The 27,481-nt window shown below is 41.0% G+C and overlaps 1 protein-coding gene across 2 annotated transcripts; it reads right to left on the bottom strand.

Annotated features, from left to right (window-relative positions):
• Positions 1 to 1,664: 1,664 nt before the first annotated feature.
• Positions 1,665 to 27,313, bottom strand: Selenof (selenoprotein F). Of its 2 annotated transcripts, XM_075981168.1 has the most exons (5): positions 26,975 to 27,313; positions 17,107 to 17,274; positions 8,130 to 8,193; positions 4,048 to 4,097; positions 1,665 to 2,519 (listed from the first exon to the last, which is right to left on the bottom strand). In XM_075981168.1, the coding sequence occupies exons 1-5, from the start codon at positions 27,047 to 27,049 to the stop codon at positions 2,388 to 2,390; spliced, it is 489 nt and encodes a 162-aa protein (XP_075837283.1). In that variant the 5' UTR covers positions 27,050 to 27,313; the 3' UTR covers positions 1,665 to 2,387. The 2 variants fall into 2 exon arrangements, with proteins under 2 accessions (XP_075837283.1, XP_075837284.1); XM_075981169.1 differs by lacking the exon at positions 4,048 to 4,097 and having other exon boundaries at positions 2,319 to 2,519; positions 26,975 to 27,162.
• Between the last annotated feature and the right edge of the window lie 168 nt (positions 27,314 to 27,481).

Raw genomic sequence — 27,481 nt, forward strand, 5'->3', positions numbered from 1 at the left:
ATTAAACACACCCTGAAGACCATTTAGTGGAGAATGAAGTTCCTAATGCAGCTACATGATGTGAATTCCATTTCAGGAAAAGTGTCTGAAGACACAGTTGATCTTGTCCCTCATGGCAGTTCCTATGTTCTGTAGTATCAGTGAATACATAACCTGTGTTCTGGGAGAAATGGGCAATTATGTGTCTAGGAGCCTCAAGCAAGACCTCTGTCAGCCTATGTACATACACGGTACAGTGTTCCTTTTTAAAGTATCTACTTTTGATTTTAGAATTGCTTTCAAGCTTCAGTCCTCTCAACAGCATAAGGCAGTTCTTGCTTACAAGCCCTTATTAAAAACCTCTGCCAAATTTAGAGATAACTTGAAACAGTTAAAGTTATTAGTAACAAAATTTTGAAGGCAGAGAAAAGTCACAACTACATTTATGAATTTCAATAAGCTCAATCAAGCACCAGGAACTGGGTATGAAATGGCGCTTTTTAGATCACAACATATACCCTTTCTTGGTAATCAGCAGCTTTGTTCCTTTCAAAAGCTGTTCTTTGATTACAATTGGCAAAACCCACTTTGCATTGGCTGATCAACTTGAAACTCCCAATTAAAATGAAGGATGGAGCAGACTACATTTAGGCTCAGCTCTGGATACTGTGGTTCGGCTTCTCTGATCTCTAGACATTAGAAGACAACACTTTTTTCAGGCCTCTTTTTAAACATCTCACTCTCCCCCTCCCCAAAGCAGAGACGCATTTAACTGGCTCTTCCTGCCCGGAAACCAGTCCAATTTATTTTCTACGTCAATGCCAGAAGTTCTTTTTTGAAGTTCCATCTTCAATACCTCTATTCTTCTGTCTGTGGTGGCAACTTCTCTGTCCACAACCGGCTTAATCTCCCTCTTGTTCTAAAATAGCAATAACCGCTAAGGATCAGGGGCACATTCACCAAGACCTGGACTGTCAAACTGCATTTGATCAGAAGCATGGTGCCCTTTGCCAGGATTTTTTTTATACTATTTTGATGAGCCACGTCATACAAGCTTGTATTCACTGTCTTACTGACTTTAAAAAGGCTTCTTTTAGATGTTACAGACTGTTTGCAATTACAAGCTATTACGTTCTAAAGAGTACAGTCATTTTTTGTATTTTGGCTTAAAAAGGAGCTTATATGAACTGTATATTCTGTTTCATTCTAGACTTCTCAGTGATTTTGGTGTATAGTTGTAGAACATATTGTACGTTACAGTTGTTTTATTGATACATTTTAAAAGGATTTTCATGCCTGTATTTCTAACTTTTTTTCTCGAAGGGGCAGCTAGCTGTGCCTTTCCTTCACTTAGCTCTTTGTGTCAGTGCTGACTTACAGAATTTTATTTTGTATGTTGGGCCGTAATCCACTATTATCCCTATTTGATTTGCTGCTCAAGTTGTCCCTGCTTTTGATGCAAGGTTTGATGCTATGCTCTTTTTTTATATTCACCTCTACCATCATTTTTGGAAGTATTTCCTTCTCTGGTATCGCACAAATTTATAGGCTAATGTGGCAAACCTGGCACTTTGGTTATGTTTATTTACCATGATATTAAAAACTGAGTTTGTCATTGGTTAAAAAAAAAGAGCTTATATGAAAAGTAGGAATGCATTGAGAAACAAAAGGATAAACCACAGTAATTTCAAATTCAAACATTTTTGAAAGTTTTTATTTATATTTTGGTCATATAAGTGAACATTCTTAAATGGAATTCTTTTGTAAGAATATTTAAAAACATAAAAATTTGCCAATTATCAGATCTACACAAATCCTTAACAAAGGTTTTCTGTGTAATCCTCATTAATGCAAACCTTTATGAGTATTACATTCTTACTGTAGATCTTCAATCTCTTCTACAACAGTTAGGCTACAAAAATTTTATAGGGCACAAACACTTCTACTAAAAGGAAAGCCGGGCAGTACAAAAGATCTGAGTGCTCTGTGGAGCAGCTGTGCTGCTGAGGCTCAGTACATCTCACGTGCTTTGTAGTTCTCTGTCAGCCACCTTCAGAGGGACAGCAGAGGAGGCATCTCCTTTATTAACTCCCTTATTTAAGATTCTGTTGTTAGAAAACTGGACCAATTAGTACAAGCTCGTATCTGCATAATTAACCAGAAGCCTCTTACAAAGCATTTCATTAGTGATATCAACTAATACAGAAGAATAGAAATTTCTAAGAAAGGGTTTTGTTAAGCTTGCCAGCTCCTTACATATCATGGGCTGTGTTGCTACTTCAACTTCTAATTAGAAGATTAATGGCGTACATAAAAAGACTGATCAATGTAAGCATGCAAAACTAAATTATTTTCTAGGTGCTGTGATAGCTCATTTGATGAGTAAGAAAAGAACAACCAAGCAAGGTTTATATGCGCTCCAACTTCTCGCTGAGAAACTCTTCCACACTGTCCGTGTTCCACTTGAGGATGCTTAGTTCTTCAGCAATGTTCCCGTTGTCGTCCAAAAGCTTTAGGACAGGGTCTGAACCGCGAACGTACTACAAAGATCAGAGACAGCATCATTTTCTACTTAGAAGGAGGCTTTTTGCTCTCAACCAAGATCAAAATGGCTGAATTAACTGTGCTAATAATTTTAACAGCTTTTACATGAGACATCACAAGCAACAGGTAGTCTTTTTCAGCAAAGACTTGAATGTGATTTCAAAATTGTAAGAATTAAGAAAATTACATGTTACTTCCAAACAGAAAAGCATCTGCTGGTATAGAGACAATTTAAGTGGAACTTTAAGGCCTATTATTGAATGTGGCAAGCACTTATTACATACATGGCTCTTTCTAATCTAGTGAACTTAACACTTAATGGTAGTGACAGACAAAGCAGAACAATCTATGACAATAAATTGAACACACTTGTTAAGATCAAATCTGCTTCCAAATTATGTAAAATAACAACTGAAAACGTAGCAGCAATAAGTAAGGTATCTCCTTCCAGCACCATGCGTCTGTTTGATAAGGCAGGCCGCTCTTTCCGGCCACTATGTGTCTGTTTCTAAAGATTTATTTATTTTTGCGTGAGTGTGTATGCAACATTTTCTGAGGCCAGAAGAGGACACTGAATCCTCTGAATCCTCTGGAACTGGGAGCTACAGATGGGTGTGAGAGGCCATGCAGGTGTTCTAACTGTCGGCTACCTCTCTAGGGCCTAACGCTTCACTTTGTAAAGGTTTAACTGTAGCCATGGAGGTAAGTTCTGATACCATCTTTTTCTTTTTTGTGGCATTAGATCCTTGCTCACGCTAAGCATTAAGTTATTCCCAATCACTAGCGGGTGGGTGTTTTAACTAAAGAGTGAATACTGACAACCCTGACAACAATACCTAAACATTTCTGATTAGGCTACTACATATACTATTTCTAAGATTTTAAATTTTTATTTCAAGTTATTCTTTGTCCAAAAAAACAAATAAGTTATACATACTATAATTCAGTTATGAAATTTCTCAACAAAATTATTAGCAACTCAAACCAATAAGGTGTGAGAGGAGGTAGGAGCTGGACACAGCACGTGCAAGGCTGGTCTAACGTCTGAGAAATTAATGCACTACTTCACTACTGACTGCTAAGACAGGAAACACCACAGCAACAGATACAGAAAAAGTATTTGACCAAAAGACACCATCCCCCCCCGCCACCCAAACCCCCAAAACAAATGGCAGAATTATTAAGCATGAAATGGCTTCAGCACAGTCACCAGTCATGGCGCTGACTGCTGCTGCGGGCACAATTGGCTCAGTCACCCCAGGACACAGCCACACAATCTTAACTACAGTGAGGGCAAACCGTGTGCTGGAGCTCAGGCTTATAGTCACTGTTAAGCAAGCTTACCTGAAATATGAAAACGCACCATGAAAAAAGGCTTTTTAAAGAACAGAAGGTGTTTCCAATCTCAGGGTGGGAGAGCAGGGTCAAACATTATTGAAACATTTGACTAAGCTTTTTCGGCAAATTACAAACTCGACTTTATATATGTCTAGTAAGTTCAAAGATTGTATGGTGGCCGCTTACCTTGATCTGTAGACCTCTGAACAGTTTGGGCTTATCACTTCTGACAAAAGCTTAAAAGAAAAACAAAAAGATTCAAATGGACCATGTCTAAATCCAAACTAGCTATGAAGATTAATCCAATATTAAACATGGCCCAGGTGAAAACTAAGGAAATCTAAATGGATGTTGACTAAATGTAAGCCATCCCTATCTAAACATTTAAGACAAGGTTTCAGATTCGTCAGCACCCCAGATTCCAACAGTAGTTTTGTGGGCTTGAGAGAAGATAGCACAGCTCAGCTGTGAACAGCTGGGGCAGTTTAAAAGAAACACAGGAGAAATCAGTTTCCCTATACGTGACCCCATCCTAGAAGAGTTAAGCTGGATCAGAAATACCAGTGAGAATCTTCAAGTGACAAAATTACAAAGAGAAGTAAGGGGTGTTGGTAGTGGTAGGGACAGGCACACTTGAGGGATATGCTTATGTAGATTATTCAATGGGAAACTGTCAAATATTAGACAAATCCAGGGACCTATATCACCTTATACTACAGACGGAGTAAGAATTTAAATTTGCAAAGATATTCACTGAATATTTACTATGTTCCAGGCAGCAAAAGCAAAGGTACATTAAGTATTACATAATCCCCACCCTTACTAAATTGACACTAAACAAGTAATCCCCCTGAACTGTGATTAGGTAGCTAAAAAGGAGGGGCTTGGAACATTATCACAGTTAAAATACGAAGAACTTAATGAATATGAAATATAAAACTCTTCTCTTACGCATGTTCCTAAAGGAAATGTTTACAGACATGTTTACATAAAAATAGGAATGCCAGGACAGCAGAACACTGCCATTGACAAAATTCAAGAGTAAAAATGAAAAAAGAATAAAAACTGTAAATTGACATATAAAAGAGATCTTACAAAAAAAACCCCAAAAAACCGCAAACAGATTGAAAATAAAAATGAGATACAGCCAATAAGCACCGCATCTTAAACTACACGTGCGCCTGGCCAGCACCCAGCACACTTCCAGCTTCTCCAGCCACCTTTTCAACCGCGCTAGAAACCGCTATGGGAAAAAGACTATTTAAAATCTTTCCTACACACCAAGCAGAGCTGTCAGCCCATTTAATAATGTCCATTCATTCAAATGTCTTTCTAATGGGCGGGACTGAGTGAACAGGCTTCAAAGGAACGGCATGATGAATCACTAATGATCAATCCCAGTAGGGTTTCTTTTCTGCTAAACATAGATCCAGAAGCACAACTTGGAAAGAGGCAAGTATTGTGACAGGCAAGTCCTGCCTCCAGGCAGTAAACAGAGCTCTTAACAATTTTGAGAATTTATATATACACTGTATTGCACGGACTACACAGCACGGGTTCTTTAATGCCATGAAGGCCATGGCTTTCTTAGACCTCCAAGAAATATTGAGGTACTCGTAAAAAGTGTCCCAGTGAGTGAGCTGAGTCAGCCTCAGGAAGACCAACACTGTTGAGCTTCTTTCATCATGATTCCCAGATTCTGTAGACAGTATACAATTGTGTATGCACATGACATGGAAGCAGAAGGGAAACTGTCTAGGAGAACCAGGGGAACCAAAGGGAGTGGGGGGAGTTTGGGGGTGGAGACATGCTCAAAGTTATGTTATATTCCTATATGAAAATGTTATCCAGCCCAGTGCTGCATGCAATGAAAACTAAAGCAAAGCAAAACCGTGTTGCTGGGTTAAGATTCAATCTTCAGCATCAAGGTAAATACATGTTAATATTCTCATCCTCTCCCTCTCCCCTACCTTGCTTGATGCTAAGGACCAAACCCAGCAAGATCTCAGACTAGCGCTCTGGGTAGTCACTCCACCACTAAAACACACCCCCGCCCAAACGCGGTTACTTTAACAATAGATAACGAGGACTCTGAGTTCAGAGGAAGATTTCTCTGTGTTGGAGTGACAAAGATATGAGTAACAAAATTAAAAGAAGTGAAAATTTAAAAAATCACCTGAAGATAAAACAGTGCCCTTTCCTTAACATAAATAATTTAAGACCTCCAAGAGGACTTCTTCCTGGTCTCATGTAAAATAATTTATTACTAAATCTGACATTTTCTAACAGACAAAACAGTTCCACATGTTTTGATGGAGAATGTAAACCGAAAAAGTACATTAAAATGCAAGCACAGAGGGCTGGGGGCATAGCTCAGCAAAAGAATGTTGGCACGGCATGTAGAAGGTCCTAGACCTAAAGCACAGACAGGGGAAAAATGCTAAAAAAGGCAACAAAATAGTTTGATCCCCCAGTCAGGAACAAAAGGACAGTTTTTCAAGTTCATGGTTGGAGTCTCTCTCTTAGTTCTTCAACCAGTAATGTACTTACTCTACCAATATAAATACAGCACTTCATCAGGAGCAAGGCAGGGAAGTCTCAGGATGTTTTGCAAGTTCTGACAAAATCCTGACAGGGAGTTTTTATAAATGGTTGTCACTTGAATCTGTAATATTGTTATGTGCTGTATGCTCAGGTTTAGTTATTGTACCTTACAGTCACATTTTGTGCTAGAGTTGTTAAATATGCCAACGGAAGGTGAAGCCCATGAAAATGGTGGGACAAAAGCACCCTTTCAAGATGATCTTTTCTATTTTTTTTTTAATTCTGGAAGAAGAGAGCTAATATCTTTTAAAATATTATGATCCCATTTCCTAGCTTGGATCAGCCAGCTCAGTTTGTACTTTAAAGCAGTTTAATAATAAAATTTCCAAAGTAAAGTGATGAAAGGTAACTAAGAAACTCTATAGGAATTGAAATATGGGGCGTGCACAACTGTAAGCATGGTACTGGGCAGTGGGGGAGAGCAGGTGAGGGAGGACTGAGTTAGACACAGGGTGGGGGACTGATTCAGGAGGCTGAGGCAGACATGGAGGACTTGAGTCTGTGCCAAAAATCAAAACAGATTAGGCACACAAAAGACCGTAACGCATTTCAACTTGAAAAGAAAGCCAGCCGTGCTGGCATGTTTGTGACTCCAGCTCCATAGGCTCACACCGAGCCACTCACACAAGCATGCAGTCTATGGGACTACCATGAGACCCGACCTAAAGTACCAACCAAAACCAAAATGGAGCTGCCTCAAAAAGCTTTTGTTTCATAAACCTGATTTTCTTTTTTCTTTTTTGGTGATTTTGAGACCAGGTCTTACTGTGTAGCTCTGGCTGTCCTGAAACTCATTTTGTAGATCAGTCTGGCCTTGAACTCAGAGACCCACCTGGCTCTGCTTCCCAAGTGATGGGATTCAATGTGTGCTCCACCATGCCCTGACTGCTTATGAAGTGATTTTCATGGTAAACACGCAAGGCTGAACTAGAAAACCGTCAGTGAAGGCTTCCTGGAGCTGCGAGGCTCCATCACAGCTTGATGTAAACTGCAGGAACAGACTTTGACAATTACTTCGTAACATATTTGTCACTAAAATTCCCTGCAATGACATACACAGAATGACTCTCTAAAATCTGTGGTAATTAATTCTCTTCTTGCTGGTTTGTCATGCTGCATAGGTTTACTTTATCTTAATGCAATGTTCTGTAACTTCCACTAAAAGGTATACTAGGATGTGTTATTTACAGGAAATCTATTTCTATCTGCAAAAAGAAAAGCTACCCTAAAATTTACACCTGACCAGATTATCTTTCTAAAGAATCATCTCATGCTCTCTATTTTATTTCTTTATTTATTTTTGATTTTTTAAGACAGGGTTTCACTGTAGCTTTGGAGTCTGTCCTGGAACTAGCTCTTGTAGACCAGGTTGGCTTTGAACTCACAGAGATTTGTCTGCCTCTGCCTTCTGAGTGCTGGGATTGAAGGTGTGTGCCACCACCGCCTGGTTAATGCTCCACTTTAAACCTAACTAACTTTCATGTGTGGTGTTTGTTTATAGTAAATGACCTGGTTGGCATCATTTCTATTAAAACTCCACCTCTGGAAAGAAGAATGGAGAACATTCACATACTGCTAAAGAGTGTCCTTCTGAAAATCCACATTCCTGGGAATGTTTAGTGAAGTTATTCTTGCAAGCAATAACTTTAATGACTGTTACATACCTTGGACTTGAGGGAACCTCCCCAATTTTCATCCACAGACTTCAAGGATAGCTCCGGCATACAGCTGAAAAATGCAAACCAGAAAACTTATAAACCAGAGCAGCCTTACAGAGCTAGAGCTCAGGAGAGAGCTTGGACATCTAAGCAGTTTTTCAGCGACACCAGTTAGCTTGGCAATAGGCTAAACTATTTTAGAAATGGTAAATCATTCTCCATATCACATGCAATAAGAAAAAGAAATGACTTTTGGCTCCTAACATTTGAAAAATACAACCTATTTCCCATTAACTTGAAGAATTGAAAATCAGTTATGAGATGATTCAAAATTCAAATATTCAGTTGCCTTGAAAAGCGAACCTGAAGCTATAGTGTACAGCAGCAAAAGCTGTGGGGAAAAAAAAAACCCACTTCTGTGTGCTGTCACCTTCCCCAGAGTAAACCCTGTTCCCATCTAAAGTGACAGCCTATCAGGAAGGTTACCTGTACCCAAAACAATGCAACACCCAACAGGTGCGCTGTGTTCACAGCACCCCTCACACTAAAAAACATTTTTTTTTTAAAAGAAACCAATGCACCTGACATATTAAAACAAACAAACAAACAAACAACACAGTCTAAAAAGAAGATAAGAAATCAAAACCCAACTGTATCTCATCCTCCACAAGACACATTTAAACAGTTTGCTGCCGGTTCCCCACTGGCTAATTCCACATGGCTGTATCGACAGAAGGACTGTGTTACCAACCACCGGGTTGAGGCTCTTCAGTAGCTGAGATCCCTTGGCATGTGAGAGACCTACCAATTTCCTTCTTCTTCTAGTATATATTTTTAGTAATATTTTATTTGTTTTCTTTTTAGTGGTTACCACCTTAAATTCAGATACTATGTTTCAGTCTAGTTATGCAAGTCCAACATCTTCTATTCCTTACTGTTCTAGGGGTTTATTTTGGCACCCACAGAGCCCATTTCAAGGAGGAACATTTAGCATATAAATGCAAAGGTAATTAGGAGCCTAAGAGTCTACAGTAGCTGTGCTTGGGAAAGGCAGATTCAATTACTCCAAAGCAGCAGTTCTCAATCTGTGGGTTATACAACTCTTCTGCAGGTTGACTGACCCTTTTTCAGAGGTCGCATATCACATAGCCTATATATCAGATATTTACGTTATTATTCATAACTAGTAAAATTACAGTTATAAAGTAGCAATGAAAATACTTGTATGATTGGGATCAGCACTCCATGAGGAGCTGTATTAAAGGTTCACAGCATTAGGAAGGTTGAGAGCACTGTTCTAAGGGTTTACTCTTCTTAAATAGTATAAGCTACAACTATGATAGAATGTTTGAACGTATGCTTAGAGAGCTGATGCTAATTTATTAAGCTCTTAAAGGCTGCATCAACTTTCCATATTAAAGGCAAGTGTAAAACCACCGATTTTCAGTTCAAATAAATAGCTATAAAATAAACTTCAAAACCTTGTTGAACACACACACGAACATATCCTCTATTTAGCTCTGTGACCTTAGACAGGATGTTACCTAGGTCTCAACTACGAAGTAAAAAATTACTAGTATAATAGTGATTATGAGGATATTATAGAAATCAATTTGCTTCAAGTATTTTGAGATGAGGTCTCAGTACAGAGACCTAGTTGGCTTAGAACTTGCTATGTAGATTAGGCTGGGTTTGAACTCAAATTCCCTGCCTACAATTTTTAAAATTCTTGGAAGAGTGCTTTCATATACTAACAAGTTAACAGATACAAGTGGCCATCATTACAAGTTATTATAATCAGTACTCTGCTACACAAGAGGTGGTTAGCAATGGTCACACTGGATCTCAACTGCTGCAAAGCATTATTTATATGTAAAAACCCCTTTGAGAAGAACGCCTTAATGTTACACTAAGAATCATGTTCTGCTTTTGTTTCCTTTGAAGAAATCAGTTTCTGTAGAGACTTTGGATGCTAGAAAAGCAAGGCTATTTTAAGTAGCATGAAATTTCTTTGGTGATTACAATGCCATGCACAGTTAGCACAGCTTCCTCTTCAGCCTTCTGTGTTTTACACAGTAGCAGCACTGTGTCTTTGGCTTGCTCAAGTGGACTTCTGAATCATGCTGAAATTGGCTATAGTTTATATTTCTTTAAAATTTAAAATAATTATGAGGGAAGGGAGAGAGGAATCTGTGGCTGAGGAAAGAATAAAAAAATATTTTGATTCCCCCTTTTTTTAAATTAATAAAAATTATGTCATTTGTTTGGACCTTATCTAAAGTTAAGAACAGGTAGTATCTTTTTCAAAATCACCAAATTAATGGGAGTTATAGTCTGTGGGCAAACAGAAAGATAAAGATTTGTTAATTTTAAATAAATAGTAGTAATGGAATTCTATTAGTTGTTCTTGTATACTGAACTGAAGGTCCAACAGGGAGAGAGAGACCCTAAGAAGGCCATTCAGGCTTTTCATGTTTAAGTCATTCAATTTTTTACAGAAACTTTGTATAGAAGGAATTACTGTCAACATTTTCAAGATGATATCAAACAGTATTGTGGTTTAGAACTTTGGGCTCAGCGGTCAAACTGTGATAATCATGCTCTGACACCTAAATAAATACCCCAGCACTTTGGGCAGGCCGCCCTCCATTATGTTTGTTTTGTTAAAGACTTACTCCCACAGCAATGGTGTGAAGAAGTTTTCTAGTAGTATCACCCCAAACCCTCATATCTTTCATGCAAGGTCTTAAGTGATAAAATGATTTAAAAGGTCAAATTATACTATATTCTTCACTAAAATCCAATCACTGGCAAAACTGAAAGCATTTGGTTTGATATCATTTACACACGTTCTGTTCCACATGGTAGGACCTGGTACCGAGCTCTTTGTGCTCACAGATAAGGACTAAGGGAACCTGGACAGTTAAACACACAAGGTTGTTCCCTCAAAGGAATAACCTGCTATCTACCCAGAAGGTGGACACAGTGAACAGCCTTGTGATCCTGGTGTGCTGTGTGGTGGAGACCACATCAGATTCCTCCTAGATTCTTAGCTCAAGCTTGTTTATCAGCTAATCTCTAGGACCCATCTTTATGGAAGGTGTCACATGCAGTCAATCTATAGAACACATCTTAGGGAAGGTGTTCTATGTACTTTACAAAAGTTTGCATGTAGTCATGTCTGATCTTCATTTAGCTTATTTTGTTTCTCAAGGAGATTTTTGTGTGCTTTATTGTGCACACAGGAATGAGTTAATTATCACTAGGAAAGTTTTCACTGAATTGTGCTGTGTTTAAATATGCCTAAAATAAACTACTAGGGGGTCAGATCCCTGAAGTTTGAGCCAACATCGGTTATTGGTCATACTGAGCTGAACTGTCTTCTTGCCTCCAGAGGATTGAGACTCTGGAGGCCACGGTGATCACAGAGACCCTGACACCACACCAAGTAGCTGCAAACACTAAAAGTTTTCACATCACTGTTTTGTTATCACAATATGGTCCTTCCTGCACCAACTGAGAGAGGAGCTGGAAAGAGAACATAAGAACACTATGCTGAAAATTTTTATCACTAGCAAATCTAACGATTCATGTTCTATCTATTTCCTGTACTCTGCCAACAGTTATCATTGCTGTGGTATTTCCAGAGTCATTCAAATTTCTACTTTTCCTTGTTTGCTTAAACACCACACACGTGCCCTGTAGATCATGCTCCTAGTGTGTATCACTGCCAGCAGCAGAGGTATCTGGCAGGCCCCTGCAGATCAAGCACAACTCTAAGCTCTGTGTGAATATTCATTCTTTTTATCTCACAGCAACCACAGGGCAGGAAGGAGCCCACAGAGAAAAGGGAGAAGGCAACAAGATCAGATCCTTCAAGACACCAGCTGAGCAGCAGAGGGCTGGACCCAGCAACCTGGGTGCCAAAAACAGGCTCTCAACCACTTTCCCAAACTCCCGCGAGAGTCAATCAAGAGGGAACAAACTGCAGATGAACTTTAAACAATCCGAGCACTGTTTTATATGAGTAATTTAGCTAAGCACGTTCTAGTTTTAGAAGGCTTTGCTGACAGGTGGGCTTTAGGGTAACAGACGGAGTGCAGGTGTGAACAGAAAGGAGCAAAGGTGCTATACTGGGGAACCAAAGCTATTTTAAAGAAAGAAGAAGGAAATCAACCAAATAAGCCATGTTTTAAAAGCCCACGAGACCCCAGGGGTTCTAAAGATGAGGGCCCACATCAAGGAGAAGCCACTCCACAGGAGCACCGTGAGCAGGAAGCTGGAGCGGGAATAAAGACAGACGACAGGTCGCAGGAGTAGAAAGAGTGACTACTGACAAAAGTGACGTGACTGCATAAACCTTAGAAGACAGATGTTCAGAAGAAAAAAGGAACAACTGATTTGTGTTTATCCTCAGGAAAATACAAGAACATTTTTAAAAATTATTTTTAATTAATCTAATCAAAAACAAAATTAAGATAAAATGTAATTGGTCTTAATCTCATGCTCATGTCCACTGTTGGCTGGAGTAGCAGTGCCTGTCGATGACCCTGTGCTCAGAAGGCTGAGGCAGGGGGACTGCGAGCTTAAGGACAGCAGGGGCTAGAGTGAGACCCTCTCAATAAATAAGCACTATTAATTAAGGCTGATGGTGAGCAAACTGTACCAAACAATTAACACATCCATTTTTGATACATCCTTACAAATAAAATGTAGAAAGGAAAGATTTGGAGTTGCCGCTAGTACTACCGAGGTTTACTAGTGGGCACCTGCCACCAGGAAAGCAAGTTTCTGTTCCTTTCAAAGCTTTTGCTATCTGCAGCATACATATACAAAGCACATAAATATAAAAGCAGTCGTAAAGTAAGGTTCTATTGTATTTTTAAGTATTCTTAATGGTTGGCTACGACTGTGCTGTTTATGCTGGCCTCAAACTCAGTCTTCCTGTCTCAGACTCCCAAGTGCTGGAATTTAAGGCCCATGTTCTTAAAATAACTGGAAATAAACCCCAAACCCACCGGATCTAATTTGTTTTCAGTGAAAATGGACTCATTCAAGTCTTGTCACAAAGACTTGTGAGTCAGTGTTCAAAAGGTCAGGGTCTTAGAAATAAATGATAAAACTAAGACTTTAAAGAGCTCAATTTATGCACAATAAAGGGCAAAATAATTGGAACAACAGCACAGCTAAATTATCTGCCAAGTATTCTAGGAACAGGGAGGAGGCACTAATTTGACTTGGGGATGGTGATGAGAGTGGACAAGGAAGGAGATGAATTAAGTCCTAAAAGACAGTTCTAGAAAAAGTGGTTTACTGTAAAAAATGGAACAAAAACTTACTAGTAGGACGTCTTAATTAGTATTTTATTCTGCTCTCTTCAGTCTCTGAAAAAGGTCTTAATTATAATTGGTACAAACTCAAGGCAATCCTCCTGCCTCAGTCCTCTGAGCACTGTAATTACAGGTGTACGTCATCATATCCAGCTCTACCTCTGTTCTTTACCTGAGACAGCTCCATCTTTTGGTTTCAATACACTTTCCATTCAGCCACTGTGGCAGCTAATAGCTTCTTTTGTTATTTCCCACTCCAGTTAATACCCTGGAGTAAGGACTGGAGAGATAACTCTGGTTAAGAGCGCTGCTGCTCTTCCAGGAGATCCAAGGTTGGATTTCCAACAGCCACATGATGGCTAACGACTGACCCTCACCAGCCAGCTTTCGCCTCCTCTGGTCATATGTGAGCTAGTAAGTCTCTATTTAAAATAGCCGAGTGATATGAGTACAGAAGAAATATGTTTCCAGTGAAAGGAGTTGGAGGTGGCAAACTCAGGAATGGACAGTTAATCACTGTGCTTTCCTAGCGCAAGGGCAGTTAGCAACTTTTAGTAGCTTACATTTTTCTTTAAGCTACAAATTATGCTTTGTATGCTTTCTCCAGTTAAGTTAATCTCCTGACTACTGTTTGAAACCATAGTTGTGAGCTTTGAAAGCTACTAAAAACAGTAACAGAACACCTGAACAAAATACTCATTCTAAGTAATACCTGAGAACATTAGTAGGTCCTTTATTGCTAAAATGCATTGGGCAGACCAATGAGAAAGAAAATGCAAATAAACGAATAATAAAATAAATTTCAAAGGACTTCAAGATATTATATGCTTCTGTAATTTTTTAAACAAAAAAATTTGACCATTATTAAAAACAACTGGCCTCAACTTTGGATAGATCTACAACACATGGAACTAGAAAAGCCAACATTTGAAACTGTATTATCAAAGACAGACTACATAGCCAGATGTGGTGCACATCATCCTACCATAGGAAGCAAAAGGAGGATGGCTATGAGATCAAGGCCAGCCTGATCTCTACGGGCTGGCTAATGATGACAGCATGACAGTTACTGTTGCTATCAGCTTAGCAGGATCTAGAATGACTAGGAAGACAGGCTTTGGGGCATGCCATGGAGGATAGTCTTGATTAGGCTATGTGGGGGGAGAGGATCCACTCTGTAAGTATGCACATCCTTCCAGGTTCTGGAGTGAGTCCTGGACTAAATAAAAGGAAGAAGGTAGCTGAGCACTGTGCTCACTGTTCTCTTTGTCCTGACTGGGCAGGTAACCAGCTCCTTTGTACTCCCGCTGCCTCAACTCCCTTCCATGACTGTGACTAGAACGTGAGCCAACATAAACACTTTCTTCCTGAAGCTGCTTCTGTCAGGCATTTGGCCACTGGACCTGGAAAAGTAATACAGGTGTTTGCATGCCAGGCAGAACATATAGCCAGATTCTACCTAAAAACAAACAAACAAGATCTAAAACATTTTGAAAATAACCTTCTAGCAGAGCCAATTTTATCTGAGAATTTAATTTTTATCAAGCGCATATCAAATTTAACAGTGACTTAGAAGCTAAGTGCAGCTGAGTGAGTGAGAGTCGAGTGAGACGGACGGGTATTTACTGCACACAGTGAGCTTGTGCTAAGCTGCACACTCACTGCTTTCTACTGGTCGGGACAGAAAGTCTGTGGGGCTCGCTCCACACGCCACTGTCATGGCTCCAGTTGTACTTCTCAGTACTTTTTTCTGGTTTGTTTCCACTGCACCTATAAAAAATATTCCTTCATTTTGTATGAAAGGCACTCAAAAATGCCTGATGGGAAATGGAGCTTAGCACTTGGGGCTGGAGCAAAGAGAAAGCACTAAACTCAGTACAAAAGGTTATTATGACACAGACTCACTTGTCCTTAGCTATATAAAACATGTAGCCACAATTAGCTAATAGTAACTGCCAGACTACTTTTGCCTGTTATTGCTAAGCTGTAGCAGCTGAAAACTGTCTAGGTACAATGCACAGTTCAATATGTAGTAAAAACTCAACAGTAATATAACTAAATTCAGAGGAATAAATCCAAATTTGGTTTCACAAAAACTATATTAAAATGGGCATTTTGAAGGAACACTGACAGAAAGCAATAGGCAGAAATAGCTCTTCTATGCACTGTTTATATTTCAGACATATTTTGTAACGATGAAAGGGCTTGTGAGATGAACACTGTTAATACAGTCATCCCTTCTTATCCCAGCTTTCTAAGTTTGGGATATTAGTGATATCTTTTCAGGCTGGATAGTGGCACAGCCATGGGATGATGATGAGAGGACTCACAGAGTCCTTAGCAATTTGTCCCATGTGAGTATCTCCCTATAAGGCAGAGGGGAGTCACAGCAAATCAGTTAAATCTGGTCTTAAACCTTTTCAAATCAAGCTTTTAAAACTCAGTGCTTAGCTTTATACATATATAGGGACTACCTTACATGTATGAAATCTGAACATAAAACATACTGTGGATTTAATAGAGCCAAGAAAGCAAAGAACATGTTGGACTCTGTAAGCTCACTTGGGACACTGAGAACTTTAGGTCATCAGATGGAGGGATCAGTGCTAAGGCTGGCTAGCACAAAAGAGTAGTCTTTTAACAACATGCGCTTTATTTTTTCCTCTAAACTCTAAATAAATATGTACAGTGTTAGAAGTAAACTTCATCTAGTCACAAGAAAGCATTACTATTTGAAAGTTTTACTAGTAGGAACACCTCACAAGGTACAGCACGGACAAGTTAAAGAGTAATACAAGGAACTCAACAAAGAAACGGGATATTTGTTTTTTGAAATCTCACTAAGTCACTTTTTTTTTTTTTTTTTTTGAGGCAGGGTTTCTCTGTGAAACAGCCCTGACTGTCCTGGAACTCACTCTGTAGACCCGGCTGGCCTCGAACTCAGAGTTGCCTGCCTCTGCCTCCTGAGAGCTGGGATTAAAGGTGTGCACCACCACCGTCCAGCACTAAGTCACTTTTAATATAATCTGCTTTGTGTTGGTGGTGAGCACTGAAGACAGAGCTGTGTACATCATAGGTGAGCACTCTGTTGCTCAGGCCCAAGGAGGCAGAGGCCAGAGGGCAATGAGTTCAAGTCCATCTTGGGCTACATGGTCAGTTCTACAGTGAGATTGTCTTCAAACTGCCAACCCACCCACACATGCAAACAAAGTACCGTGAACAGTGGATTCAAAACAACAGATTTTCTGGGGCAGAGCTACTTACCCTGGACTGACTTCTCAGATAGGAAAGGTAAGACTATGGGTATCTGGAATTTCCAGTAACGGTATAGACAGCGCCAGTTCTATTAATCACGTTTGTCCCCAACATTCTGCACCAATGCTACCATCTCAGATTTCTTTGTACAACTGGCTTATTATTAAAAAGAAACCAAAGTGTAATTAATTGGCTCTTGCCTTAATTTGGCCAGAGATAGGGAAGTTTAGCTCATGATGGGAGACAGTCTTGCTATGGTCATTGACTGATATAGTAGACCAGGCAAGTGTTGACTGAGTTTTCTAAAACTTGTAAAATTGTAAAATAGATTAAACAATCTGTATCCTATCTATCTCAACTAAAGCGTGTAAAGGAAGAGATACAACAGAAAAAAGGACCTTTTTGGTTTCAAATTGTGCTTCTTCCTGACAGCACCCTCTGCACGTGGGGTCCAGCTGAAGCAGGTTAAACTGTCCAAGAAGATCACAAGAGCTGCAGAGCAGGTTGCTGGAGAAACCCAACTCTCTGCATGCCTCTGATGACAACTCGGCCCCAAGAGCGGACACCTGAAAATGAAAACAAAGAATAAAACACAGTTCCAAGTTTAGGAGCTTCCTAAAAAGAGAAATGGAGCTGTTAATATTGAACATAACGGAGACAGGTGCTGTTATGTTTCATGTGGGGACAAATTTTTAAGTACTTTGGATTCCACAGCTTTATATATTTGGTTTATTGTTATTGCTTTGTTTTCTTAGAGACAATCTCATATAGTCCAGAATGGCTTTGAACTAGATATATGCTGAAGAAAGAAAACCTTATCCCTGATCCTCCTGTCCATGTAAGTGCTGGGCTTACAGGCATGTACTATAACACTGGACCTAATATCACTACTTCAGTGAAAATGTGGATTAACAAAAAATACAAACTATAACTTCAGTGATGTGCCTATTATACATCTCTTATTATTATTACCCAGTAGCTTATTAAAAAGATTTTTTTTTTTTATTTTTGAGACAGGGTTTCTCCGTAGCTTTTTGGTTCCTGTCCTGGAACTAGCTCTTGTAGACCAGGCTGGTCTCGAACTCACAGAGATCCGCCTGCCTCTGCCTCCCAAGTGCTGGGATTAAAGGTGCGTGCCACCACAGCCTGGCTAAGAAATTTTTTCATAAGGAAAAATACTTTTGGCTTGAGAAATCAGCTCCACCATTTATTAGATTTGTGATCCTGGGGAAGCTAGCCTCCTAAGCTTTGATTTCTACACTGTTGAAGCAAGCAACAATATGCTAGATTGCTTTAGAAATTCAAGGCCTGAGTTCAAACCCGAGCATCACAAAAATACAGTATTTGACTGAACTGCTTTAGGATTTATTTTTCTGTGTATGCATCTGTGACTTTGTGTGTATGCCTATTATGGCTAGAAGATAATTCCCTGGGACTAGAACTACAGATTGTTGTGAGGGGCCGGATGTGGGTGCCAAGAACTGCACTTGGATCACTTGGGTCCTCTGGAAGAGTAGCAGGCGATCTTGGCCTCTGGTGTGTTTGAATGAGAACTATCCCTCTATAAGGCTTGGGCATTTGAAATTTGCCCAGTTGGTGGCCCACTGTTTGGGGTAAGGTTGTATAGCCTTGATGGAGGAAGTACATCATAGGCTTCCAGAGATCATAACCCTATTTCCAAGTGCCAAGCTGTCCCTGTCATTACGGGCCCCTGCAACCATAACTCAAAATACCTTCCTTCTGTTACAGTGTTTTATCACAGCGGCAAAAAGTAGCCAAGCCATCTCTCCAGTCCCTCTCTACATTTCGAGACAGGTCCTCATGAAGTTGTCCAGGCTGGTCTTGCGTAGCCCAGACAGGCTTTAAACTTGCCATCCTACTGAGTGGATGGGTTCACAGCCCGGCCTATGCACTTAGGTGCTGTTCCCTGCTTTTTGGGAGGCTGCAATTTTATCCAGGACTTTAAATACCATTTTATCGAATGCTCCCTTTTCCCGAGTTCAGGCTTCCAAAGAATCATCAGATTCTGCAAATTCAAAATTTCCTATGATGGAGTCTATCTTTGTTTCTGTAAGTACAGCCCTCCAAATGCACTTGACATCTTAAAAATGGTACCACTTCCCTGGTCAACATGTTTGCTAGGCCAAAGCCCTCTAGGTTCGTCACCATCTCACAGCTAAAAAATTGTTTCACAGTTCTGTTCTCTGAGGAACTCTCAAATCTTACAATTTTTTAAGACTTTCAATTTTTTAATTTTAAAAACATTTTAATTATTCTTAATTATTTGTGTGGGTATGTGCACATGAATGTAGATGCCTGTGGAGGCAAGAGGCTTCAGATTCCCCCAGAGTTGGAGTTACTGGTGGTTGTTCCGAGTCAGACACCGTCGCTGGGCACTGAACTGGGGTCCTCTGTGAGAGCAGCACACGCTCTAACTGCTGAGCCATCTCTCCACCCCCCCCCCCCCAGCTTCTAAGGCTTTTCCTGTCTCTGCAGCTTTCACTAGTAGTCAGTTCCACCTCTCTCTTTCCCACTTTCCAGCTATGAACCCTCCTGTTCTAAAATGTTTTTACCATTTTTACCTTGTTAAGCTCATTTCCAAGAACCTAATCAGTGCCCGTCTTCTAGGAAGCCCCTCTGTAATATCTGTAACTTACCGTTAGCCACTGTGCCTTCCTTCATGGAGAAACGTATGCCCAGCTATAAAACAGACCTACTCAACAATACTGCATGTGTAAGTCTGGGGATTCTGCCTTGCATGTGTGAGTGATTCTGATGACAGGCATTAAGTTGATTCTATTTCTTGTGCCAATGCGAGCGAGCTCTTGTTTGCTAAACAGATGATTCGGTAAACCCACAATATCAAAAGGGAAATGTCTGACATTATCTGGTCGGTCTTCTACAACAGGGAAGGGTCTGCAAGCCTCTTAGGGCCAGAGAGCAATTACGCTTTGGCAGAAAAATGGTTCCTCTCATAAATACTCAAGTCTGCCATTGCCACACGAAAGCAACCACAGACAATGCAGACATGAGTGTTCCAATAAATGTCAGGGTTGGCTGAAATTGGCACACCAGCTGAAGTCTGTCAGCTTTCTTTTAAATTAATCAGCAAGATTAAAACCCACTGACATTGCTCAGTGAAAATACTGCTAGAACATTCCCACACAATGCTGACCATCCCATTGGTCTTTATCGGTCAGTCTTCTAAGCAGACATCTCATAAGTATTTTCCCCTACCTCTATAAATAGGGAACGCACATTATCTTCAAAACTAATCAACTATCCCAACTCAGTGGGAGGGACCTATGAGGTCACTAGTGAGTTTTCTGTGGTCAATTCTCTAGTTTAGACACTTCTTGCAACTTTCCCACCAGTAAAGTGATCTGTAAGACCTACTGTACAGGGAAATCTGAATTCAGGGACAGATGCATGATGGTTTGGAGACAGCTGTGTCAATATGCATATGTCCCCCCACATGTTATTACAACGTGACTGGCAGTCCTCCAACAAAGAACGTGTGTGTGTGCGCACGTGCAGTGTCTGTCTGCATGCACTCTGCACCCCCAAGCATTAGTTTCAGAACTTAAGTTACCATGCTGCAAAAAAAAAAAAGCCTAAACTAGAGGCACAGCATGGCAAGAACCATGCAGAGATCATCCAAGGCTCCCAGCTGACATCATCAACTACTAAACGTTCAAGTGAAGAGCCTTCAGATTCCAGACTCCAGCCTTTCAGGGACCTCGGAGCAGACGAGCCCCTGCTGTGCCAGTCTGGAAACTGATAGCCCACTGAATCTGAAAGCAAATGAAACTCTTTTACACCACTGCATTTATGCAAATTTGTCTTGCAGTCAGTAATTGAAACATGTAATAAAAGCAAATTCACTTTGAAAACTGCAAACTGCTTAAGAACTTGCAGGAACTGGGGCTGAGGAGATAGATGGCTTAGAGGGTAAAGTGTTTGCTGAACAAGCATGAGTTTGGATCCTCAGCATCCACCTGTAAAGCCAGGGGCTGCAATGTCCATAGGAACTCCAGCACTGAACGGAGAGAAAAGCCAGCTGGTTCCCCGGGCCTCACTGGGTCTAGGGTGATGAGGGGGAGCTCTAGATTCGGTGAGAAAACCTTTTCAAAACATGCGGTGAAGAAATGATATGAGGCCAACAGACACCAACTTTTGGCTTCCACATGTACACAAGTGCATGATAGAGGGGTGTATCCCCTTCCCACTAATTACACACACACACACACACGCACACACGCACACACACACACACACACGACAAATAGGTGGGTTAGAGAATGAATCTTAACATAATGTAGGCCAGAGGCACCACCATTATTGGAAGTCCTTATAAACCACCAGATAGCCTGCAAAGTGCTTTATAGTGGCATCCCATTTACTATTAGCTGTACTTAGGAAGGAAACAGGATAATAAGAAAACCTAAGACTACACAAGAGAAAAGATTTTAATGCTGGGAATGGAGAGATGGCTTGGTTGGTAAAGTGCATGCCACATAAATGTAAGAACATGACTTCAGGTACAGAGGGATGGATGGAGCTTGCTGGTGATCTTGCCTAGCCAAACACTGAGCTCTTGGCTCAGTAAAAGACTGTCTCAAAAAGAGGGCGAGCACTAGACAACACCTGTTGATTCATCTCTGGCCTCTGCAAGCACATGTAGCTGTGCGCATGTGCGCACACATGCAATCAACAATAGAGTCTAAGTGTATGTCCTCACCAAAATCCACGTGGTAGATGCCCAATTCCTCACACAGTGTAGGGAGGTGGGGCTTAGTTAGAGGTATGGAGGGTCTATGAGTTGATTCATGCAGTTCTTGTGGGGAGGTTGCTATCTGCAGCTTTTTCTTTCTCCACTAGTAGTCGGTTTGCTCATCTGATGTGGCTGTCTAGCCCTGTACTGTGCAGTCTCCAGACTGTGCACCAAAACACGCTTCTTTATAAATTAAGCAACCCCTGGCCTAGCTTACTGCATGGAATTCAGGAGGCATCATTGCTAGATAGATCAATAACAATAAAAATACTGACAACTATAATTATGCCATCCAGTGAAGGAGATGCTAATCTTTGGCCAGATTGGTGATGACAGTATTTTGGAATCAGCTACGCACAGCTCATTCCCTTCTATTTTTCATTAAAAATGGTGGACATGAAGATGTATACGATCTGAACAAAGGAGCACATACCAGCACCGAGGACCTTTAGTAAAGAGCTCCTTCAGGTCACACTAAAGTGTACTGTTCTAATCTTTACACATGATTATTTGCTGTTAGCCCAGCTGGGTTAAGTATGTACTGCCACTGACTTAAAATGACAGCTACCTGAAGATGCAGACACTAAAACAATTCTCTCTCTCTTTTTTTGAATTTTCGAGACAGGGTTTCTTTGTAGCTTTTTGGCTCCTGTCCTGGAACTAGTTCTTGTAGATCAGGCTGGCCTGGAACTCAGAGATCCGCCTGCCTCTGCCTCCCGAGTGCTGGGATTAAAGGCTTGCGCCACCACCGCCCGGCTAAAACAATTCTCAAACTTCTCTAGTGTAAGTTAAAGTATGAGCTAAGTCTCTACTTCAAGGTGCCAAGAAATTCAAGTTTACTACTTTCCTCCTTCAAGAAGTTCTATAGCTGTGATTCTCACTGTAACAAGTGCCCACTGTGCTTGGTCTTCTCCCCTCTTGCAAAGAATTAGTCTAACTTTTTTCTGTGTTTCCAATAATCCTATACACCCCTTTCATTGCCAAGGATTTTAGTCACTACAAAAGGAGAGTGTCACGACGACAGGGAGCCATGGCATTCTAGTTTAGCAAGGGTGACATGTCTATGGTCTTAACCAGGATTCTGGGCAGTAAGTTTTTTCTCTAACTTTGGGGACTGATTATGGTTCATCACCACTCTGCAGAAGCCACAGCCACGCTAATATCAATGGGAAGAAGCAGGGAGAAACTGGGAGGCCATTTGCACTTCTGAGGCTGGAAGTGAACAAACACTGGAAACACTTAAAACTAAAGGAACATGGTCCCTGTATTCTCTTGGCAAGTACTCTGGCAGGAGAAATAGAGGGACAGACACTTGCACAGCTATGATCTGTTAAGAACATAGGGTAAGTGTAATGTGCTATAAGCCAGTATGACGTACCATGGGGTATAAGCCTGTATGACATAACAGGGAGTATAAGCTAGTATGACATAACACAGGTATAAGTTTGTATGATGTCACACGGGGCATAAGCTAGTATGACAAAACAAGGGGTATAAGCTAGTATGAGAGTATGCGAGAGGGAGAAATTACTTTTGACTCAAGTTTTGCCTTTTGGTTCTTCCTTTGAGACAGTCCTGCTATGTAACCGAGGTTAGATCATAACTTGCTATATGTAACCCCGGCTAGTCTCAAACGTCTGACCCTCTCATTTCAGCCCCTGAATGCTGTGATTACAAGTAGGAGCTCAGACTCAGCAGGTACCAGCATGCCTGGCTCTGACTTTCTAAGTCTGTAAAGTAGATGAAGTTAAGCACTACATTCTAGTTAGTCACTTCACAGAGAACAACAGAAGAAAATAAAGATTCAAAGCAAATCAATCACAATTATTATTATTTGGATTTTCGAGACAAGGTTTTTTGGTGTAGCTTTGGTGCTTGTTCTGGAACTAGCTCTTGTAGACCAGGCTGGCTTTGAACTCAGAGATCCACCTCTCCCAACCCTCCAGTGCTGGGATTAAAGGTGTGCACCACCCCTGCCTTGCAGCTCAATTATTAAAAGTTAAAATTTGAAGACCTATTTACCTAAAGTTCTTTTTAAACTAAATAGCATAGTATCACAGGGTGGGGGGAATAAATAGCTACATATATAGATATGCATATCTATCTGCCTGTCTATCTATACCTATCAATTTATAGAGAAATTGATTGATTTTGATTATAAAAAATGGCTTGGAGAATACTTAAGTGGAATGATACAGTTGTCTAATTTAAAGATTATTGTAAAACAGTGTATTCTCATCCACCACAGAAAAGAATGGAGTTGATACCTGTCATTAAAAGATTTCAGTCTAGTATATACTTAGTATCAAGAATCATGTAATTACCAGGCAAGCTGAGTGTGAACAAAGGTGGATTTTCTGTAACACTTCTACCTGCACCATCTGTTGTCAATGACACACCCAGGTGGGACTGCAACAACAGAGCTACAGAAAGCTAACTGGAACAGGCGGTCGATAATTCACAGGGGGTCATCTGTCGGCACTATCAGACCTTAGCATCTAGATTCCCTAGTTCACTCATCAACTATGTTACTTAGATTTTAAGGTATTGCATCCCTCTCTGTCTGTCAGTAGACAAATGATAACCAGGAACTGGCCCTTCCTTAAGGTGTGAGCCAGTCAGCTCAGTAGGAAAATGACAATTTCATTACAATAGAAGACTGAAAGGTACCCAAGAGATGAAGTAGTGATCGCCACTGATACACAAAATGGTTTCTAGCCAAGTTTGAGCCCAGAGATTGATGTCCTGGAGGAAGTAATTTCTTAACTGCAAACTGACGGGTGGCAAAATGGCTCAGAGGGTAAAGGTGCTTGCTGCCAGTCTAAGGATCTGAGTTGGATTCTTAAATCACACTTTTAACTCACATGATAGAAGAAGGGTTAGATGGTAAGTAGAAGACAATCATACTTTTCTGGGCATAGGGGAAAGCGCTACTGAAGGAGACCAAACTACATGACATTTGCTGGAGCTAGCTATTACCAGTTCTTCACACCTTTTGTCTCCGAGTGGAAGAAGCAAATATGGGGGAAAAAGCTGGTAGACAGACTACCGACAGACTTGCTAAGGAACACTTAAGGCAAACTCTCTTAAAAATAAGTAGGAGTGGCCGGGCGATGGGTGGCGCACGCCTTTAATCCCAGCACTCGGGAGGCAGAGGCAGGCGGATCTCTGTGAGTTCAAGACCAGCCTGGTCTACAGAGTTAGTTCCAGGACAGGCTCCAAAGCCACAGAGAAACCCTGTCTCAAAAAGCCAAAAAAAAAAAAAAAAAAAAAAAGAAAAATAAGTAGGAGTTTGAAGTACAATAGATTTAGATTTCAGAAATGTTATTCTAGATCAGGGTCCTCAACGACCCTTTGAAGGCGGAATGACCCCTGTGAAAAACATTTACATTGCAGTTTGTAAAAGTGACGAAATTATAGTTATGAAGTAGCAAAAAAAAAAATTTTATGGTAGGGGGTTCCCACAACATGAGGAACTATATTAAAGGGTTGCAGCATTAGGGAGGCTGAGAACCACTGCTCTAGATGTATTGGGTGTAATTAGAAAGACATTAGATTAGGAAACTAGTTAATGAAGCTCTTGCGGTAATTCCAGGTACGTGGATATACTGGCCTGAATTACCTGTGGTGACAAAACTAAGTGACTGGCTTGCAAAATTTTAAGGTCTTAATGACAAATTTGATCCAAAGAGTGAAACTACAAAGAATTTAACAGAACACATTTTTGGCTTGGGCAATTAGAAAGCTGGTAGGCAAATTTTATTTAGATTCTCAATATAGTAAAAGGCAATTCTGTTACTTCTTAGGAGAGAGGTCTTGGTGTGACTGAAAGATTAACAAGTATCAAACTGGTTTTCAGGCATTATGTAGGAAGTAAAAATTAGTAAGGCTTGGTAATTGCTAGCATGTGAGGTGCATAAAGGAAAGGAGTCAGAAATGACATCTGAGTTTTGAGTTAGATTAGGTAGGTGGTCACTATGGCACACAACGAGACACAAACTCTTCCTATCCTGCTCCTGGTCTGAACATTCATCTGCAACGCAATTCTGTCACTTCTCTCATATGGCAGGGGAGTCTATTTACCTGTGGCTTTCTCTCGAGACTTCCTTTGGCAAGTAGAACCTGATGGAGTTTAGACAGTGGGACATCTTGCTTTTTATCTTTAGCCTTTGTCTCCCAGGAGGGTTATGTGATTTCCATGGCGAGGTCTTAAGAGGAACTGTAAGCTTTTACTCTTTTGGAGTGTTGCCCTGAGCTTGTTGTGAGAAAGAAGGTAGTCTAGTCTAGTGAGAGATGAGAGGTTAGAAGCAGAGGAACTATGTGGTCGCAGCTAATGGCACTGATTATGAGTTATGGTAGCTTTAGAAGTTTTCATTAAATTAACTGACTAGCTCAAATCAGTGCATATATGACGGAACTGCTCCACCAACCTAAAAAATGGTTACATTATTTAAAACATTGATTTCGGGGGTGAGGAGTTCTTACAAAGCCATTGTCTATTGAAATTTAGAAGGTAGTTGGAAACATTACTCTTTTATAACTTGTAGTGCTAACAAAACCAAATGGCCTACGATGGGAGGGAAAACAAACAACCCACTCCTCTCAGGATGAGTTTCCACGGTTGTTTCCCTAAGACTTAGGGCCTAAGTAGTTTTTTTTTTTTTTTCTTTTCGAGACAGGGTTTCTCTGTAGCTTTGGAGCCTGTCCTGGAACTCACTTCACTCTGCAGACCAGGCTTGGTCTCGAACTCACAGAGATTCGCCTGCCTCTGCCTCCGGAGTGCTGGGATTAATGGGGCGCTCCATCAACGCCCGACAATTTCTTAGGCACCAAGTGCTTGAATAACAACACTGTATTGCAATGTGAGAAGGTAAGAATCTATCCTCTGGACAAAGTAACAAAAGAAGACACAAAGTTTGCAAATTACTTTCTTTGTATGAAAAAGTCTAAGTATTTACAGACCTACGGCATAATCTTAACTTTCCAAACCTTGGACAAATCAAATACCCTAAGTGGAAGACATGTAAATATGGACTGCAAACTTCGATAAAGGAGTTTACCAATAGTTGTTTCATAAGTAGCTAAATAAGTCAGAATTAGGCTTTCTCCTTTGAGAGATTCACAATCCATGCATTTCTGTTAATGAAGAAAGCCACGAAGATGTTCCTTTAAGGTTTGGGAGTCTTGTAAGTAATGGTAGGTTCATTCATTTCTGTCCCGTTAAAAGAAACTTCCCTCCTTTCTAAGCATTACTGACTTTATGTACCCACTGCTTTCTTGAAAAAAAAATCGATTTTTATGTGCCTGAGGCGAGCAGACCACCGCCTCTAGAGCTCCGGCTGGAATTCCGCCTGCCACGTCTTCTCCCGGATGGAAGCGGCACTAAGGAAGCCCGTTCCAAGGGCGGTCCCCTGCGTGATCGCGGGGTTGATGTTCCCCATCCGAGCCCTCCGACCGGCCCTGAGGCAGCCACGGGGCCGACCCACACTCACCGCTTGAAACGCAGTCGCCAGCAGCAAGCGCAGCCCGAGAGCCGGCCGCAGCCACCCACCCTGCCCGGCCGCCATCCCTGCAGACCCCAGTCAATCTTCAGGAGCTCGAGGACCCCTGGACCGGGGACGTCCACTGCAATGCCTGAAGCGAAACCTGCAGCGAAAGGCAGCGCTACAAGCCTATGATCCCTCAGAGGCGAATATTAATCAGGCAGCCATTGGAGCGGAAAAGTGATCGATTACTGGAAAGCAGTCTGGTTCTCTCAGAGATTCAAATCAGGCATTTACTTAAGCTCCCCACACCCGTGGTCCTCATTCACGACATTTTGTCGGCTATCTACGAAGCCCCAGCTCCTCCGTGAAGAGCCTCGCCTCCCTGTCCGAATTTGCCCAATCACATTCCGCCTTGCTTGAGTCCTCTGTCAAGGAACCCAACCGTAAATCGAACCAAAAGGGCGCTCAGCGGCCGCTCTTCGGACCAATGAACGCCCCTGTACGGGAGGGTGG

The sequence above is a fragment of the Microtus pennsylvanicus genome, chromosome 7, assembly GCF_037038515.1.
Source record: "Microtus pennsylvanicus isolate mMicPen1 chromosome 7, mMicPen1.hap1, whole genome shotgun sequence".
NCBI classification, from domain to species: Eukaryota; Metazoa; Chordata; class Mammalia; order Rodentia; family Cricetidae; genus Microtus; species Microtus pennsylvanicus.